Source organism: Neomonachus schauinslandi, chromosome 14 (genome assembly GCF_002201575.2).
Source record: "Neomonachus schauinslandi chromosome 14, ASM220157v2, whole genome shotgun sequence".
NCBI classification, from domain to species: Eukaryota; Metazoa; Chordata; class Mammalia; order Carnivora; family Phocidae; genus Neomonachus; species Neomonachus schauinslandi.
The window spans coordinates 4,729,556-4,745,341 of NC_058416.1; the positions used below are offsets into that span (position 1 = coordinate 4,729,556).

General features: G+C 44.2%; 1 protein-coding gene across 1 annotated transcript in view; it reads left to right on the plus strand.

Moving 5' to 3' along the window:
* FBXO15 (F-box protein 15) overlaps positions 1-13,446 on the plus strand; it is a 41,899-nt gene extending 28,453 nt beyond the window's left edge. The window contains exons 8-9 of the mRNA XM_021686251.2: positions 7,281-7,405; positions 12,928-13,446. Coding sequence (XP_021541926.2) covers positions 7,281-7,405; positions 12,928-13,194 — 392 coding nt within the window. The 3' untranslated portion in view covers positions 13,195-13,446. The remainder of the gene's footprint in view (positions 1-7,280; positions 7,406-12,927) is intronic.
* Positions 13,447-15,786: the final 2,340 nt, after the last annotated feature.

The window sequence follows — 15,786 nt, forward strand, 5'->3', positions numbered from 1 at the left end:
TCATAAGCAAAGGGGACCTTCAGAGGAAGGTTGATAGAGCTGCTAACAGCTCACCTTTGAGTGCTACTTTTTTGGTAACTTTTTATTTTGATGTAATTTCCAACCTAGAAAAGTTACAAGAATAGTACAAGAACTCCCACGTACATTTTTTCTGATTCTTTTTTTCACCATAGATTAGTTTTTCTTGTTCTAGGACTTTATATCAGTGGGATCCTACAGGATGTACTCTTTTGTGTCCAGATTCTTTCTTTCAGCAAAATGCCTTTGAGTTTCATTTATACTGTTGCAGGTACTGATAGTTATTCCTATTTATTGATGAGTAATACTCCATTGAATGAATATGCCACAATTTGCTTACCTGTTTTCCTGTTGATGGACAGGAAATTTGGGTTGTTTCCTGTTTGGGACTATCTTGAATAAAGCTGTTACAGAATTCTTGTGAAGGTCTTTTTTGTGGACAAAAGTTTTTTGTTTCTCTTGGCAAAATACCTAGTACTGGAATCATTGGGTTTTGGGGGAGGTTTATGTATTAAAAATTGCCAGACATTTTTTTATGTATAAGAAAATTCAGGGCACCTGGGTGGCTCAGTTGATTAAGCGACTGCCTTTGGCTCAGGTCATGATCCTGGAGTCCCGGGGTCGAGTCCTGCATCCGGCTCCCTGCTCGGTGGGGAGTCTGCTTCTCTCTCTGACCCTCCCCCCGCTCATGCTGTCTCTCTCTCATTCTCTTTCTCTCAAATAAATAAATAAAATCTTTTTTAAAAAAGGGGGGGGCGCCTGGGTGGCTCAGTCGTTAAGCGTCTGCCTTCGGCTCAGGTCATGATCCCAGGGTCCTGGGATCGAGCCCTGCATCGGGCTCCCTGCTCCGCAGGAATCCTGTTTCTCCCTCTCCCACTCTCCCTGTTTGTGCTCCCTCTCTCGCTGTGTCTCTCTCAGTCAAGTAAATAAATAAAATCTTTAAAAAAAGATTAAAAAAAAATTCTGTGTGTAAGAAATTGCCGAAATATTTTTTTAGAGTGTTTGTACTATTTTATACTCCCACCAGCATTGTACGAGTGTTCTGGTTGCTCCATATCCCAGCCGACATTTGATGTTATTAGTCTTTTAAATTTTAGTTGTTCTAGTGTGTGGGAGTAAGATGATCATCATGGCCTTGATTTGTGTCTCCCTAATGGCCAGTAGTGGTGAGCGCCTGTCTACGTGCCTCTTGGCCATTTTTTGGTAACTTTCCTGTCTTCTATTTGAAGCATCTACTAATCCTTTCACCTTTCTAAGAATAATGACTTGTCTATTCTTGAATTATGGGAGTCCTTTATGTATTCTAAATACCAGTTGTTTGGCAGATAAATGTTCTACAAGTGTCTTTTCCCAGTCTGTGGCTGGCTTATTCATTTTCTAAATGGTATCTTTAAAACATTTTTTATTGAGGTATAATTGACATATAACATTACATTACTCTCTGTAGTACAGTGTACTGATTGGATATTGATACATCGTGAAATGATCACTGCAATAGTCTAGTTACCCTCTGTCACCATACAGAAACTTCCAGCAACTTTCAAGTATGCTCTACAAATATTTGACTGTAGTCCCCATGCTGTACATTACATCCCTGTGACTTAATGTATTTCGAAGCTGTAGTCTGTACCTCTTGACCTGCTTCACCCTTTCCATCCACTCCTCCCCTCCAGCAATGACCATTGTGTTCTCTGTATTTACGAGTTTTGTTTTTTCACTTGTTTCGTTTTTCAGATTCCATATATAAGTGGACGCGTAGGGTTTTGTCTTTCTGTGTCTGGCTTAGCTCCCTTAGCGTAATGTCTGTTAGATCCACCCATGTTGTTGCAAATGAAGGATTTCCTTCTTCTTTTGTGGCTGAATAATATTCTATTTAGTGTGTGTGTGTGTGTTACCTATTTTTTCCATTCATCCATTGATGGGCACTTAGGTTGTTTCATGCCTTGGCTATTGTAAATAATGCTGGAGTGAACATGGCGATGCAAAGTTGTTTTTTTTTGACATAGTGATTATATTTCCTTTGGACAAATACCCAAAAGTGGAGTTGCTGGATCATACAGTAGTTTGTTTTTTTTTTTAAGATTTTATTTATTTGCGAGAGAGAGAATGAGAGAGAGCACATGAGAGTGGGGAGGGTCAGAGGGAGAAGCAGACTCCCTGCTGAGCAGGGAGCCCGATGCGGGACTCGATCCCGCGGGACTCCAGGATCACGACCTGAGCCGAAGGCACTCGCTCAACCAACTGAGCCACCCAGGTGTCCCTATATACCCCATTTTCTTTTTTTTTTTTTAAGATTTTATTTATTTGCGAGAGAGAGAACGAGAGACAGAGAGCACGAGAGGGGGGAGGGTCAGAGGGAGAAGCAGACTCCCTGCCGGGCAGGGAGCCCGATGCGGGACTCGATCCCGGGACTCCAGGATCACGACCTGAGCCGAAGGCAGCCGCTTAACCAACTGAGCCACCCAGGCGTCCCTATATACCCCATTTTCTTTTTTTTTTTTTAAGATTTTATTTATTTTTATTTGAGAGAGAGAATGATAGAGAGGGAGTACATGAGAGGGGGGAGGGTCAGAGGGAGAAGCAGACTCCCCGCCGAGCAGGGAGCCCAATGCAGGACTCGATCCTGGGACTCCAGGATCACGACCTGAGCCGAAGGCAGTCGCTTAACCGACTGAGCCACCCAGGCGCCCCATACAGTAGTTTTTTAAAAACATTTTTGAGGAACATCTATACTGTTTTCCATGGTAGAAAGTGTAAATTAGTGCAGCTACTTCCCACCGACAGTGCACAAGGATCCCCTTTTCTCCACATTCTCACCAGTACTTGTTATTTCTTTTTTCTTTTTCTTTTTCTTTTCTTTTTTTTTTTTTTTTTGATACTGGCCATTCTGACAGGTGTGAGGAGATCTCTCAGGGTGATTTTGATTTGCATTCTCTTATGATGAGTGATTTCAAACATCTTTTCATGGGTCTGTTAGCCATCTGGATGTCTTCTTTGGGAAAAAACATTTTTATATTCTCTGTCCCTTTTTAACTAGATTTTCTTTTGATACTGAGTTTTATGAGTTCTTTGGCATATCAACCCCTATTGGCCATATTATTTGCAAATATTTTCTCCTATTCAGTAGGTTATCTTTTCACTTTGTTGATGGTTTCCTTAGTGGTGTGGAAACTTTTTAGTTTGAAGTAGTCCCAGTTGTTTACTTTTGCTTTTGTTGACTTTGCTTTTGGAGGCAGATCCAAAAATGTATTGCCAAGATCTATATCAAGGAGCTTACGTTTTTTTCTAGGAGTTTTATGGTTTCTGGTCTGACATTCAAGTCTTAATCTATTTTGAGTTAATTTTTGGATATGGTGTAAGATAGTGGTCCAGTTTTATTTTTATTTTTGCGTGTGGCTGTCCAATTTTCCCCACGCCATTCATCAAAGAGACTGTCCTTTCCCCACTGTGTATTTTTGCCTTTTAATGGTGTCTTTTAATGATCAGAAGTTTCTCATTTTGATGAAATCTAATTTATCAGTTTTTTTATTTTGTAATTTTTTTGGGGGGGGCTTAAAAACTTTTCCTACTCCAAGTTATAGAGATATTCTTTCCTCCAGTTGTATTATGGTTTTAACCTTTACATTTAGATCCATGATCCATCTCTAATTAATTTTTGTGTTAAGTATAAGGTAAGGGTTGAGGTTCATTCTGTTTTTCCATATGGATAATAAGTTTTTTTGCACCATTTGTGAAAAGACTTTCTCATTGAATCACTTTGATGTCTTTGTTAAAAGTGAATTGCGTGTAAAAGTGTTGGTCTGTATTTAAACCCATCTATTCTGTTCTGTTCATCTATTTGCGTGTCTTACAGTGATGCCACACTGTTTTGATTGCTGTACCTCTATAGTAAGTCTTGAAGTCAGCTTTTTTTCTTCCTAAGATTGTGTGGCTATTTTATAGGTCCTTAGTATTTCCATATGAATTTTAGAATCAGATTATCAAATTTTATTATTTACTTATTTTTCTATATTGATTCTTCATAAGTTATTAAAATGCCCGCTGGGTTTATGATTGTGATTGCATTAAATCTGTAGGTCATTTGGGCAAACAGATGTGTTTATAATTATTGAGTCTTGTCGTCCATGCACATGCTACATACCTACTTTCTACTTGGCAGTAGACTTGGCTCTTAGAGGATGTAATACATATAAGGTGCTTAGCACATCTAGCCTGGGATATATAATAATCTACCCTGTAATGTTAATGTGTATTCTTCGTTTTGTTAATCTTCACAAAGCCGTATAAAGTACTTTCTATTTGTGTCCTTATTTTACTCAGCTTAGAACTTGACCATGGTTACACAGCTAGTAAATGGCTGGGCAGGGCTTGGAATGAGGCCTTCATGACTCTAAAAGCCAGGCTTGTAAGTGAATGTCACTTGAAGCCAAGGGCAGTGAGCCTTGAATTTAATTTCTCTGCATTTTGGGGATGGTCTTGTGGTTTGGTAGGTTAGAGTTGGAGTTTCTTTTTTTTTTTTTTTTTAAAGATTTTATTTATTTATTTCAGAGAGAGAGAGAATGAGCGACAGAGACCATGAGAGGGAGGAGGGTCAGAGGGAGAAGCAGACTCCCTGCCAAGCAGGTAGCCCGATGCGGGACTCGATCCCGGGACTCCAGGATCATGACCTGAGCCGAAGGCAGCCGCTTAACCAACTGAGCCACCCAGGTGCCCAGAGTTGGAGTTTCTTTCTTTTTTTTTTTTTTTTAAAGATTTTATTTATTTATTTGAGAGAGAGAGAATGAGAGAGAGCACATGAGAGGGGGGAGGGGCAGAGGGAGAAGCAGACTCCCTGCCGAGCAGGGAGGCCGATGCGGGACTCGATCCAGGGACTCCAGGATCATGACCTGAGCCGAAGGCAGTCGCCTAACCAACTGAGCCACCCAGGCGCCCTGGAGTTGGAGTTTCTAACAACAGAATTTATTCTGATGGGTTTAAGCAATACAGGAATTCACTAAGGGTATGTTAGTTCAAGTGAGGGAACCAGGCCACTTATGACCTAGTTATACGAAGGTTGGGGAGGGGAGAGGAGTAAGCGTGAGATGCATAGACACAGGAATTGCCACAAATTTGGGGGAACCGTAAGTGATTCCCCAGCAAATATTGTCTGCTAATTTATAGATTTTTCTCTATTGGCAGTAATACAAAAGCAAAACTTTATGAAAATTTAAATCTATATTATAAATTCTCAGTATTTAAGCAGATAGGTGATTATGTTTCCCCTTTTTGTATATGTTTTAATCTATTATAAGATCCATCTTATAATAGACACATAATGTTTGAATCATGTCTCTGTCACTTACCAGTGGTATGACCTTGGGTGACGTACAGTTAATCTTTTTGTGTGCCCTTCTCTCACCTGTGAATTCAGAAAACTGTAATACATAATTAATAGTAGGATTTTAAGATATTTTAAAGTAGTCTTTTAAGCTACTCTACATAAAGTGCCTAACACAATGGTTGGTGTACAGTAAATACTCAAAAATATTGCCTATTTTATATACACACGTTTTCACACATACATTCAGTGTGCAGATTGTTTAAATGTCGGGTGAGCTTAACCTTTGTCTCTGATAGATACAAGCACTTACAGAGCATGCCGAGAGAGCTCTGACCTTTCAAGATACTGCAAATGTTAAAGTTGTTCTAAAGCGGGAGAATATTTGGTAATAAAATAACAACAGTCCTTGCTTCCACAGAGATTTCATGTTTATTAGCTTAGACAATTGCCATTGAGATGTTATTGGCTGTTGTACTTTGGGGTCCATTTTCTGCAGTGTCCTGAGGACAAGCCACATGGAAAATGAACTCGCGGCTTTCTGTACGGCATCGTCTGGCTGCCAGTGCACATGCCAGCCGGTCGGAGGTCTCTCTCGATTTTGCACATGGCTGTGCAGTAATATAGAGCAGAGCAGAACCACATCTGGTCCATTCAGAATGTCATTACCACGTCTCCTCTGAGGCTTCCCTTCTCACAGATTTCCTCCCTGCTTCCGTCGAGCCCTGCCGAGGTGACAGTGGAGCTCTTGCCGGGAAGGGTCAGTGTCATTTGGCATTCGCTCCCGCACTGGGGGAGAGGAGGAGAGGAGCTGCACGGTCCTTGGTAATTACTCAGCAGCGAGGGGACCACGTCGTGGGCTGCCTCTGTCCTTGGTACAGATGGGCTCCCAGCACCCTCCTGCAGGGCTGGAAAGCTCTGCTCCTAGGGGTCTCTCCCTTAGAGCCATTACCGTGTCGCAGAAGAGGCTGCTGGCAAAGCAGCACTAAGGCTCAGCTTACGTGACAGCACCTGCTGAATTTCTAGGGTAGGGCTTTTGGCTCCTAAGGCAGCCTAGCTTTGGCTTTATTTTTCTCCTGAAATAACCCACCTAAGGCCAAAGAACATTTGTTCTTCCCCATTCTTCTGTCTGCTTTGCCCTGTGACTCACATCTTACCTTTGTCGAGGTGTCTCTCTCTGAAGAAAGCTTGCGTACAAGTCAAGGAGCTGTTATGTTGTCCCGCGTGCTGGTCACTTTTTAGGGCACGTAAAAGGAGGGTGCAGAGCTCATGGTCGCGGGAAGCTCAGCAGTCCTGGGGGCTGTCTGAGCATCAGGGCCTTGGGTAGTGGAACTCGCGCACCTGGATTGTGTTGGGCCCTTGCTAGTGGCCAGGTAGCTCTTCGTCAGTGTTTAACTAGGCAGAGGAGGGGCAAGGCCTCTGGTCTCAAGCTGTTGGTAGCAAGTGCAAGGATTTTTACTTACTAATAAGCACATGAAAGATGTTTATTCCTTTATGTGCGTGGGGCTTCTCATCTCTTCCATACTTCCCTGCTCTCAAGTTCCGCAGTCCTCTGGACATTGCCCTCCTTGCTCCCTCACATCTCATGTCTGGACCACTCTGGCATCTGCTTTCTGGAAAGCTCCACAGTTCTTGTGTACTGTTTGTACTGCTGTTAGCTTAATCAAATCAGAAGAACCTCAGCCTCCTTAGCAACCTCTCATCGGTGACAGGTGGGATCCAGGTTCACCCCAGTCAGCTCCCCCCACCCCCTTTGAGATCGTGTTTCCAGAGTGTGCACTTGTGTCTCTGTCTCTGGAGTGTGGGTATGCCACCGGCCTCAAGCCAGATGCCTGCATCCAGGACGTGGCTAGATGAGGCATTCTTTATGAAACAGCAAGCCTAAAGAGTCTTGACTTGTCCTGCATGGATATGTCATAATTAAAAAAATCTTAAATCTTTTCAGGATCCATTGAAAATGGATATGTGAAGCTTGTTGTTATAAGTTTCAAAAATAACACAGAACACCTACCTCTTATTGGAAAAGTTGGCCTCTCTTGGAGAACTGATGTTTTCGATGGCTGTATAAAGGTAATTTGTTGTTTTATTTTCTTAGTGTAACCTGGTTTCTGTATAATAAAAAAAAAGTCTGTATGTATATCTTTGATACTGCTTTTAAAGTCCTAGTTTTAGTGTTCTCATGTCTGAAGATATGTGCACATTCTCTTAGCTTGTACCTTCTGTTTCTTGTTGAGTGTGGGGGATCAGGAGTGGTGCGTAGTATGCAGCAATGTTTTTGTACCCCTGCCCTCCCTTGAAGCCCCTCTGTCTGTCTGTCTGTCTGTCTTATGGAGAAAAAGGGGAGCTCTAGGTTGGACCAGGCAAGTAGCATTGACTCAACATCTTACTTGCTCTTACATCAAGTTACAAGTCAGGATACAGGTATTTCCTTGAATACCCTCCCTTGAACAGTTACATCAATTTGTGCTTCGTCAAAAATTAGCCACATGGATGGGAGAATTTATTTAGTGGTTGGGAGTCGGCAGTGAAGGGGGAAAGAAGAGGAGGCGGAGGAGGATGAGACCCTTTGAGACGTAGTTTTGTTTCTTCTGTGATCTTGTGCCCATGGCTGCCCCTGGTTCTCATTGTTCTCCACCTTTGTTTTGTGGGATGAACAGCATTTACGTATTCCTGGTGAGCCACTGGGATCTGTCATCAGTAACACGCCTCTATTCTGCCGTACAAGTGTGGACACTTTGTTAGAACAATTACTGATGATGACAACAGCAGTGTTATCATTGAGTGTTAAAAACAGTTAATTATCATTAAGTATTATCTCTTGAGCCACTTGCTATTTGATACAATGAGCTGCTTTCTTAGCCCTTATTTATTTGAAAACAAATATTTAAACTTTGGTATAGATTATTTTTATCATATATAAAAGAATATTGCTTCATGTCTTTAAGAACACAGATCTGTTTTTTTTAATGGGTTTTATAAAAATATGTACTAAAATAAAATATAGTCAGAGTAGACCTTGTGGTCCAAGAAAGGCAGAATACAGATACTGAAGACTTAACGTGTCTGTGTGATTATAAAACTGATGTAGTTTGTTCTGTGTTTTCTGGTATTTGGAGCAGGATGAGAGCAGAGGGAGGGATGTGGAGTAATTCTACAGAGAAACAGAGCTCTATCCTAGCTCTCGTCACACACAGTCTCTGGTGGGGCTTTAGGTAGGGCAGACTAAGCTGTGGAACAGACCACCCTAAATAGCATTTAGCTGCAAATGCGGGGACAGATTTTTTACAGCAACCAGAAGCTGAAGGTGTAGCTTCAAAATGAGCTCCAGGCCGTGATTCTGTAAGTTGCTAGACCGACGTGACTCAGGAATGCATGTTTCCAGCAAAATGGCTCGATCTGAAAACGGGGTTTTGGGTCCTTGCAGTCAGGCATGGACTGTGTGTCCCTGCACACTTTCCCCTGCGGTTCCTTCTCCCAGCCGGGCTCGGGGGGGAGCTGGAGTGGGGCTCCACGGCTGTACCCTCTCCCGGGGGCCTGCTGCAGTTGGGCAAGGTCCATTTGTATTTTCCTGTTCGTAGATTTGGGGTTTGGTATTAGGACTGAGAAATCCTCCGAGTTCCTAAAGAAGAAAAGTCGAGGTAAGTGATGTCCTGTCCCTTGTGTTCGCCACGCAGGTCAGGCATTTCCCTCAGGCATCTGAGCAGCGTAACTGTAGTGAAACTATAAAACATGTTTTGAGAAATTGCTCTCAAGGAGTTAAAAACATTTTATTAACAAGGGTAAACTGTAAAAAAGTTTCTTAAATACATGTAACTATGAAAAACCAAAAAACAAAGCAGCATGCTTGTGGCGGAGATTGTAAAACAGCCTTCTGGACTGTCGCTCAGCACGCCGTTGGGGCGCAGGTCAGTGAGAAAGTGTCACCCAAGCCGGCGACTCTGGGCCCGGGACAGATATCGATGATCATGATAATGACGGACGGCGGAGCCGCCCGTCCCACTGTGTTGTTGGAGTGGTGTGTGGTCACGGGTGGGCTCTCTGGGGTCCTCCTGGTTACTCTTCGCAGGGGGTTCTTCTCTGCCAGAGGAGCACGGGAGTGCGAGGGTGGCCCCGTCGGTCGTTCAAACCAGACGTAACTCTTTCCTGGGTGCCTGGAGCCCAACGTCAGCAACTCGTCATTTTATACGAGGGATTGCTCAGCCGTAAACACTTAAAAACATCACGTTAAAAGCTGATGAGGTTTTCTTTTTCTTTTCAAAGTCAGATGGTGGTCTCAAATACATTGTAGAGCCGCCTGCCCCGGGTGTTGTTAGTGCTGAGCCCACACAGGCCCGCTGCTCTCCGACCACTCGCCAGTTTGTCTTACAAAGGCCGTTTGAATGGCCAGGGTGGTCGCTGCTGCAGGCTTCGGTGGAATTCAGTGCCAGTCAAAACCGCTCTCCTGCCCTGCCTTCTTTCTGTTCCTATCAGAAGTGCTGATGGATGGAGTTTACTATGGTAAGGCTTTTCTTATATCCGTTCCTTGTACTTTCTCCTTTCATGCCTTGGCATTTTTTGTGTTGTTTTAATGTAACTTACTTCTAGATCTATATGGAGCTCGGCATCCGTTGTAATTCAAGCTAGATATTTTAGTGTAAGTGTGGTTGTGCTTTATGTAGGAATAGTGAAGCCTGCCGATGGGCGTGTCCCACCCCAGCCCCCAAGAAAGATGCCCTGGTGGGTTTGCTGGCAGTGCTGGGTGATTAAAGGAGTCGGCACCTTGGGAGGAACCCGACACCCCACGTGCATGAAGGAGGAGGTGGCCTCTGTGCTCTGTGAAGCAGCGTTTGGGTATTCACTGAGCCTGGAAAGGGGTGGAAGAGCCCAGCGGCGGCGGTCTACCCATCTTGAGCTTCCCCAGTGTGAGCGGCCCGCACCCAGTGAGGAATGCACCAGAGGAGGGAGGGAGTAGCGGGAGGTAGGTGGAAAGGCCGGCTGGGGGGCGCTCACAAAGGGCCTCACAACCCAGGATAAAGAATTTGGAGTTGAGGCTGTTAAAGGGTTTTTGTGCCACTGTGTGCCGGGTGTTCCATAGGATATGTAGGAATTGGAGGATGCTAGGCTTTTAGAACCAGGAGAGCTTTGGGAGATAGCTCACAACTCTGTCGGCAGCTGAGGGGCCGAAAGCAGACAGGAAGCCATTTCCTGAAAGGCTCAGGGCTCATGAGCAGCATCCTTATCAAAGAGTTCTTATACCTCTCGACCGTTCCTCCTGGATTTCCTTCTCCATCTTCCTCTGAAATGTTGGGGCAGCCCAGGGTGTCACCTTCTTCTCATGGCCTCCTCCTTGCTCATGGTTCTAGCCACTGTGTCTGTGCTGCCGGATTTTGATGAGGTTTTAAGTAACAAAACCGAGAGACTGCTAAACCAGTAGTTAAGATAATGAAGGGCGATGGGGTAAAGAAAGTCTTGGGTCCGCATGACCACCTGACCAGGTGTATTATCTTGGGCGTTGACATGGCCACGGAGCTTCCTTCATCAAATGGCCATGATGATAGCTGTTTATTCCAGAAGGGCTCTGGCTGCCTGAGCACAGACAGAAACACATTCTAGCTCTCAGGGTTCGCTTTGGTTCCCCCTGTTCTCAGCCCCAGTGAGCCCTTCTCCATGGTCTGTGAACTGTGGTCGCTGTTCTGCCAGAAGCAGAGGGTGTGATGGTTAGATGTGTGCTGTTCCAGGACGTGGAGGGTCTAGTGTTGGGCTCCTCAGACTGTCTCGCTGGGCGGCCCCCACCTCATGTGGGCAGGGGCTTTCGGCTCTGGTCTGTGCTCTCTGCCGTCGGGGGCCGGGGATGGTTCATGTTGGCTCGTTCTTCACTCAGGTCTCCTCCAGAGGTGGGAACCACTTCTCATCCCTTACTTACTAGACCATCTCTCTCTCTCTTTTTTTTTTTAACTTTTGGAATGTTTGTGTTCCTTTAATTTCTCTCTGAGAAACACTTTTTTGAGTCAGGACTCTTTGGCCTGATCATACTCAGGTCCAAATGGTCAGTGCTATTGGCCACATTTAATCATGTATAGATCTCTGAAAGCAGTGTTTATGCTGACATCTATAATATCTTCATATATCTGTCTAGGTATCTGTAATACCTGTGTCTCTATAATTAGGTTGATATCATTGTTCATTTTATGCAGATATCTAAGAGTAAGTGTTTAAATTCCAATTAATAAAATACTAACACAGGGCATAAGTCATGGCAAATAATGAGCCATTTCTTAAAAAGGGAAGTGTTAGAAAATTTTAGCCTTCATACTACTTCGTAGTTTCTTGAGAAAAAAAATTCTTGAGAATTAAATAAAATAGTATATGTAAACTGCTTGGATTAGTGTTTAGTAAACAGAACATGTTAAAAAATATAGCTAATGTTACACACTCGTGTTCATTTCATAGCAGCGTTTTTTCACAAGAGTCAAAAGGTGGAAGAAACCCGGTGTCCACCAGCCACTGAACGGATAAACACAAGGTGGTGTACACATACTATGGACTATTGTCCCACCCTACAAAGGAAGGAGATTCTGGCACACGCTACAACATGGATGAACCTAGAGGGCATTATGTTAAGTGAAATAAGCCAAACACAAAAGGTCAAATACTGTAAGATTCCACTTTACGAAGTCCCGAGAGTGGTCAGTTCACAGAGACATTGAGTAGAATGGTGGTTCCCAGCGGCTGCAGGGAGGGAGGGCTGGGAAGTTAATGGGTCCAGAGTTTGGGGCTTGCGAGATGAAAAGGGCTCTGGAGGTCGACGGTACTGAAGGCCGCACAGCAGTGTCCCTTAATGCCACTAAGCTGTACGCTTAAAACCGGTTGCAGTGGTAAAGTTCTGTTGCGTGTGTTTTACCACAGCTAAAAAATCAATGTAAAACTATAGCTCATTAATAATAATCATTATCAGCATCTCCCCCGACTCGAGTCTCCGTACAGCAGTGACTCTTCACGTGGCATTGTAGATGCAGCGTGTCTGAAAGGGACACGTTTCTTCTCCCCAGACCCTGCCCTTCTGCAGCAGTGGGGAGAGAGTAGGAGGTTAGCGCCCCCTTCTCACCTACCCTCACCTCCCGATACCAGATACTGCTCAGTGTGTCTTAAAAATACTTCTTCCATCTCTTTCCCATGAGTTACTACCACCGACAGCTGGGGGCTCGCTTTACTGTCTCCTTGCAGGCGTGTAATGATCACCAACATCCCTGTGCTGTTCTCGCTGCCCCCACCCCTGTTCCATTGCTCTTTTGTTTATCGGAGATGCATTTACTGGCACTGGTTGCTGCTGCGGTGGTGGAGGTGATGTGGGCAGCCGCCCTGCCGCCCTGTCCGTCGCCCCACAGCGCCCCTGGTTCCTAGTCCCTCCGACGCTTCTTGCTCTCTCACCGTCTTGGTGTGGCCCTGCCTTCTTCTGTAACTCTGTTCTCTTCTATCTCCTCCCTCCCCTTTCACTTCATCCTTCACAACAAGGCTTCATTTACACATTTACACAGGTATTAGTTAGCCCTGGAAATCAGGTCCAGTTGGCCATTTTGCCCTTACACCCATGAGTATTTGTGTTTATTTTGTAGAGTTGTTCTATAATGGACGTAACCCTTTTGGATGAATATGGGAAACCCTTTTGGTGTTTCAGTTCCCCTGTTTGCATGAGATCTTCCGGGCCCTCTGATGGGCCTAACTTCTTGGGACACACTTACTATGTTGACTATGTGGACTCGGAAGGAAAAGTGCACATGGAGCTGGTGTGGATCAAAGAGACGGAAGAATACTTCATCGTCAGCCTGGTCCTTTACCTGAGGATAGCAAAAATAAACCACTGGTTTGGGACAACATACTAAGTATTGGCAGGAGGTGGCAAATTATTGTTGCTGTTTGTTTATTTTGGACTCACCGGTTGTGTTCTTGGTGTTGGAAGTTGAAATAAAGCAGTCGTCTGTTTGATGTCTTCTTCTTTCACATTAGAAATTATGATTTATGGGTCATTTTAAAGCTAATGTTTAGAGAATTAAGTTAAATTTTAAAAACGTGAAAATAGCATGTCCCAATGAAAATTCATATAAAATAAGGAAAAAGCTATTTCCTTCTCTTTTGCCCTTATAATTTAAAAGACAAGGAATTCTGCTTAAGCATGTGATCACTGTGATCAATGTGCGTGTATGTGTGTGCATGTGATCACTGTGCACATGTGTGTGTACATGTGTGTGTATATGTGTGTGTGTACGCGATCATTGTGTGCACGTGTGTGTGTGCACATGCTGTGTGTGTGTGTGTGTGTGGTAGAGATAAAGGTTTTTTTCTTTACTGACTAGAACCCAAAATGAAAAAGTGTATTTAAATATGAACTTCATGGTATCCATTAAAATCAGAAAGTGCTGTATTCATGGCATTCAGCAGCCACGTTAGTATTTAATGAAACTAAATTTGGCAAGTGCCTACCTCACAAGGTAAGATGTATCTGAAATCATTGGAAGAAACTGTCATTGCTTAAAAGAGCAAAGTGTGATACAAATGCAGTGAAGACCCCCAGCTGGACATTAGTGGAGACCCAGACGGATGAGTTAGTGGTGAGCACATCCTTTGCAAAAGTGTTTTAAGAGAATTGACAGATACTTGGGCTTCAAACAGGGGTAACGTGTATCTAAGTATATGTGTTTTTTTTTTTTTTTTAGGGATTTTGTTCTAAATTCATTTTAGATTGTATAGATTATTTTTTGATCATGTGTTTATCTCCTACTTAAGGTTACTCTCAGAAGTGATGTCTTTTTTTTAAGATTTTATTAATTAATTAATTAATTAACAGAGAGAGACACAGCGAGAGAGAGCACAAGCAGGGGGAGTGGGAGAGGGAGAAGGCTTCCCGTGGAGCAGGGAGCCCGATGCGGGGTTTGATCCCAGGACCCCAGGACCATGACCTGAGCCGAATGCCGACACTTAACAACTGAGCCACCCAGGCGCCCTCGGAAGTGATTTCTGAAATGCCGTGTTGCTCCTACTGGGAGGCGCATCCCCTCCTCTCTATTTTTGTTTCTCATCCTGAGCTATCTGATCAGCTGTCTCTCTTGAGAGATGTTTGTGTGTGTGTGTGTGTGTGTGTGTGTGTGTGTGTGTGAGCTGCATGAAGACAGCAATAAAAGATCTGGGACAGATATTAAGTTCTTAGCCAAAGAAAGTGACAGTACAAAGGACTCCTGCCCCGATGCCGTCCTTGCTGTCCTGCTGTCCTGATCTCTGGGGCCTCGGGTGGGAGCCCTGGGAAGGGAGAAATCTGAAATCTGGGTCAGAGCGGAGAGCAGGGGATCATGTTATTTCGTGGTACCACCAGAGAGGTGCAGAGCACCTGCCCCATCTGGGTGAGCGTGGGGGGATGGAGAGGCAGTGGCTTGAGCCATGAAGACGTCAGGAGAGGGAAGTGGTAGAAGCCACGTGTCACCTGCAGGTCAGAATTGGAAAACGACCCCGAGACTGTGGTGATGCCTGGAACTCACTGAGTTAAACTGTGGAGGGTGTAGATGTTATGGAAATGTCGGAAGACAGGCAGAGGCAGAGACCAAGCACGGTTTTCTTTAGCCCCAGGGGAACACTATCTGGATGGGGGGGAAACTGAGGCTGGGGCGTCTTGTTAGAACTCTTGTCCATACTGAATTGAGTGTGTGTGTAATGTCTGCCTGTCAGACTGCTAGTCCCGTGAGCAGGACTCTGCTGTGTTGTTTACTACTCTATCTCCAGCATCTAACAGGATGCCAGTCTCATAATACTCACGATTTGTTGAATCAACAGAAATTATTATAAGGAATATACCAGCAGCTATGGGAGCATGAAGGAGGCAGGCACAAATTCTGACTTGACGAGCCTGGGAGCCCTTCACATCTGAGTTTGCTCCGGGCAGTTCCGGGGGGAAGGGTGAGCGCGGGCGAGGAAGGGCACTCACGGCGTCCTGGCGTCTGTGAGCGTCTTATCAGAGCACGGTGTGCACACCACACGTCACCAAATGGTGCCAGAAGACCCAGGCCTGCCCCCACCCGTCCTCTCGTGGGTCCAAGATCACGTTCAGCTGTTTAAAGCTGTTTCTTCTCAGGTTTGCCCCCATATTTCTAAATAATATTCTTCTGTGGCTGTTTCTGGATTTGTCAGTTTCGGACATCTATTCACTTAAGGTAGATAAAATAGTAGCTTTTCTATTCCAGCCATCTCCTGTCTTGCATCATATCAAAGACAGCAATTTTATATAAGTTGTTATGGTTTGTTAATTATGACTGTGGTATCGTTCCCTGGAGTCACAGAGAGTAATAGGGCACTTCTCTCTTTTACAACTTTTTATTTTTCTTGGGTGCATAATTGTCTCCCTTTTTTCTTGCATGGCTTTGGTGAAACTTAAATTTTCCAAGAAGTTCAGTCTTTCATATGTTGGTCAATTTTTTCAGTATTTTTTT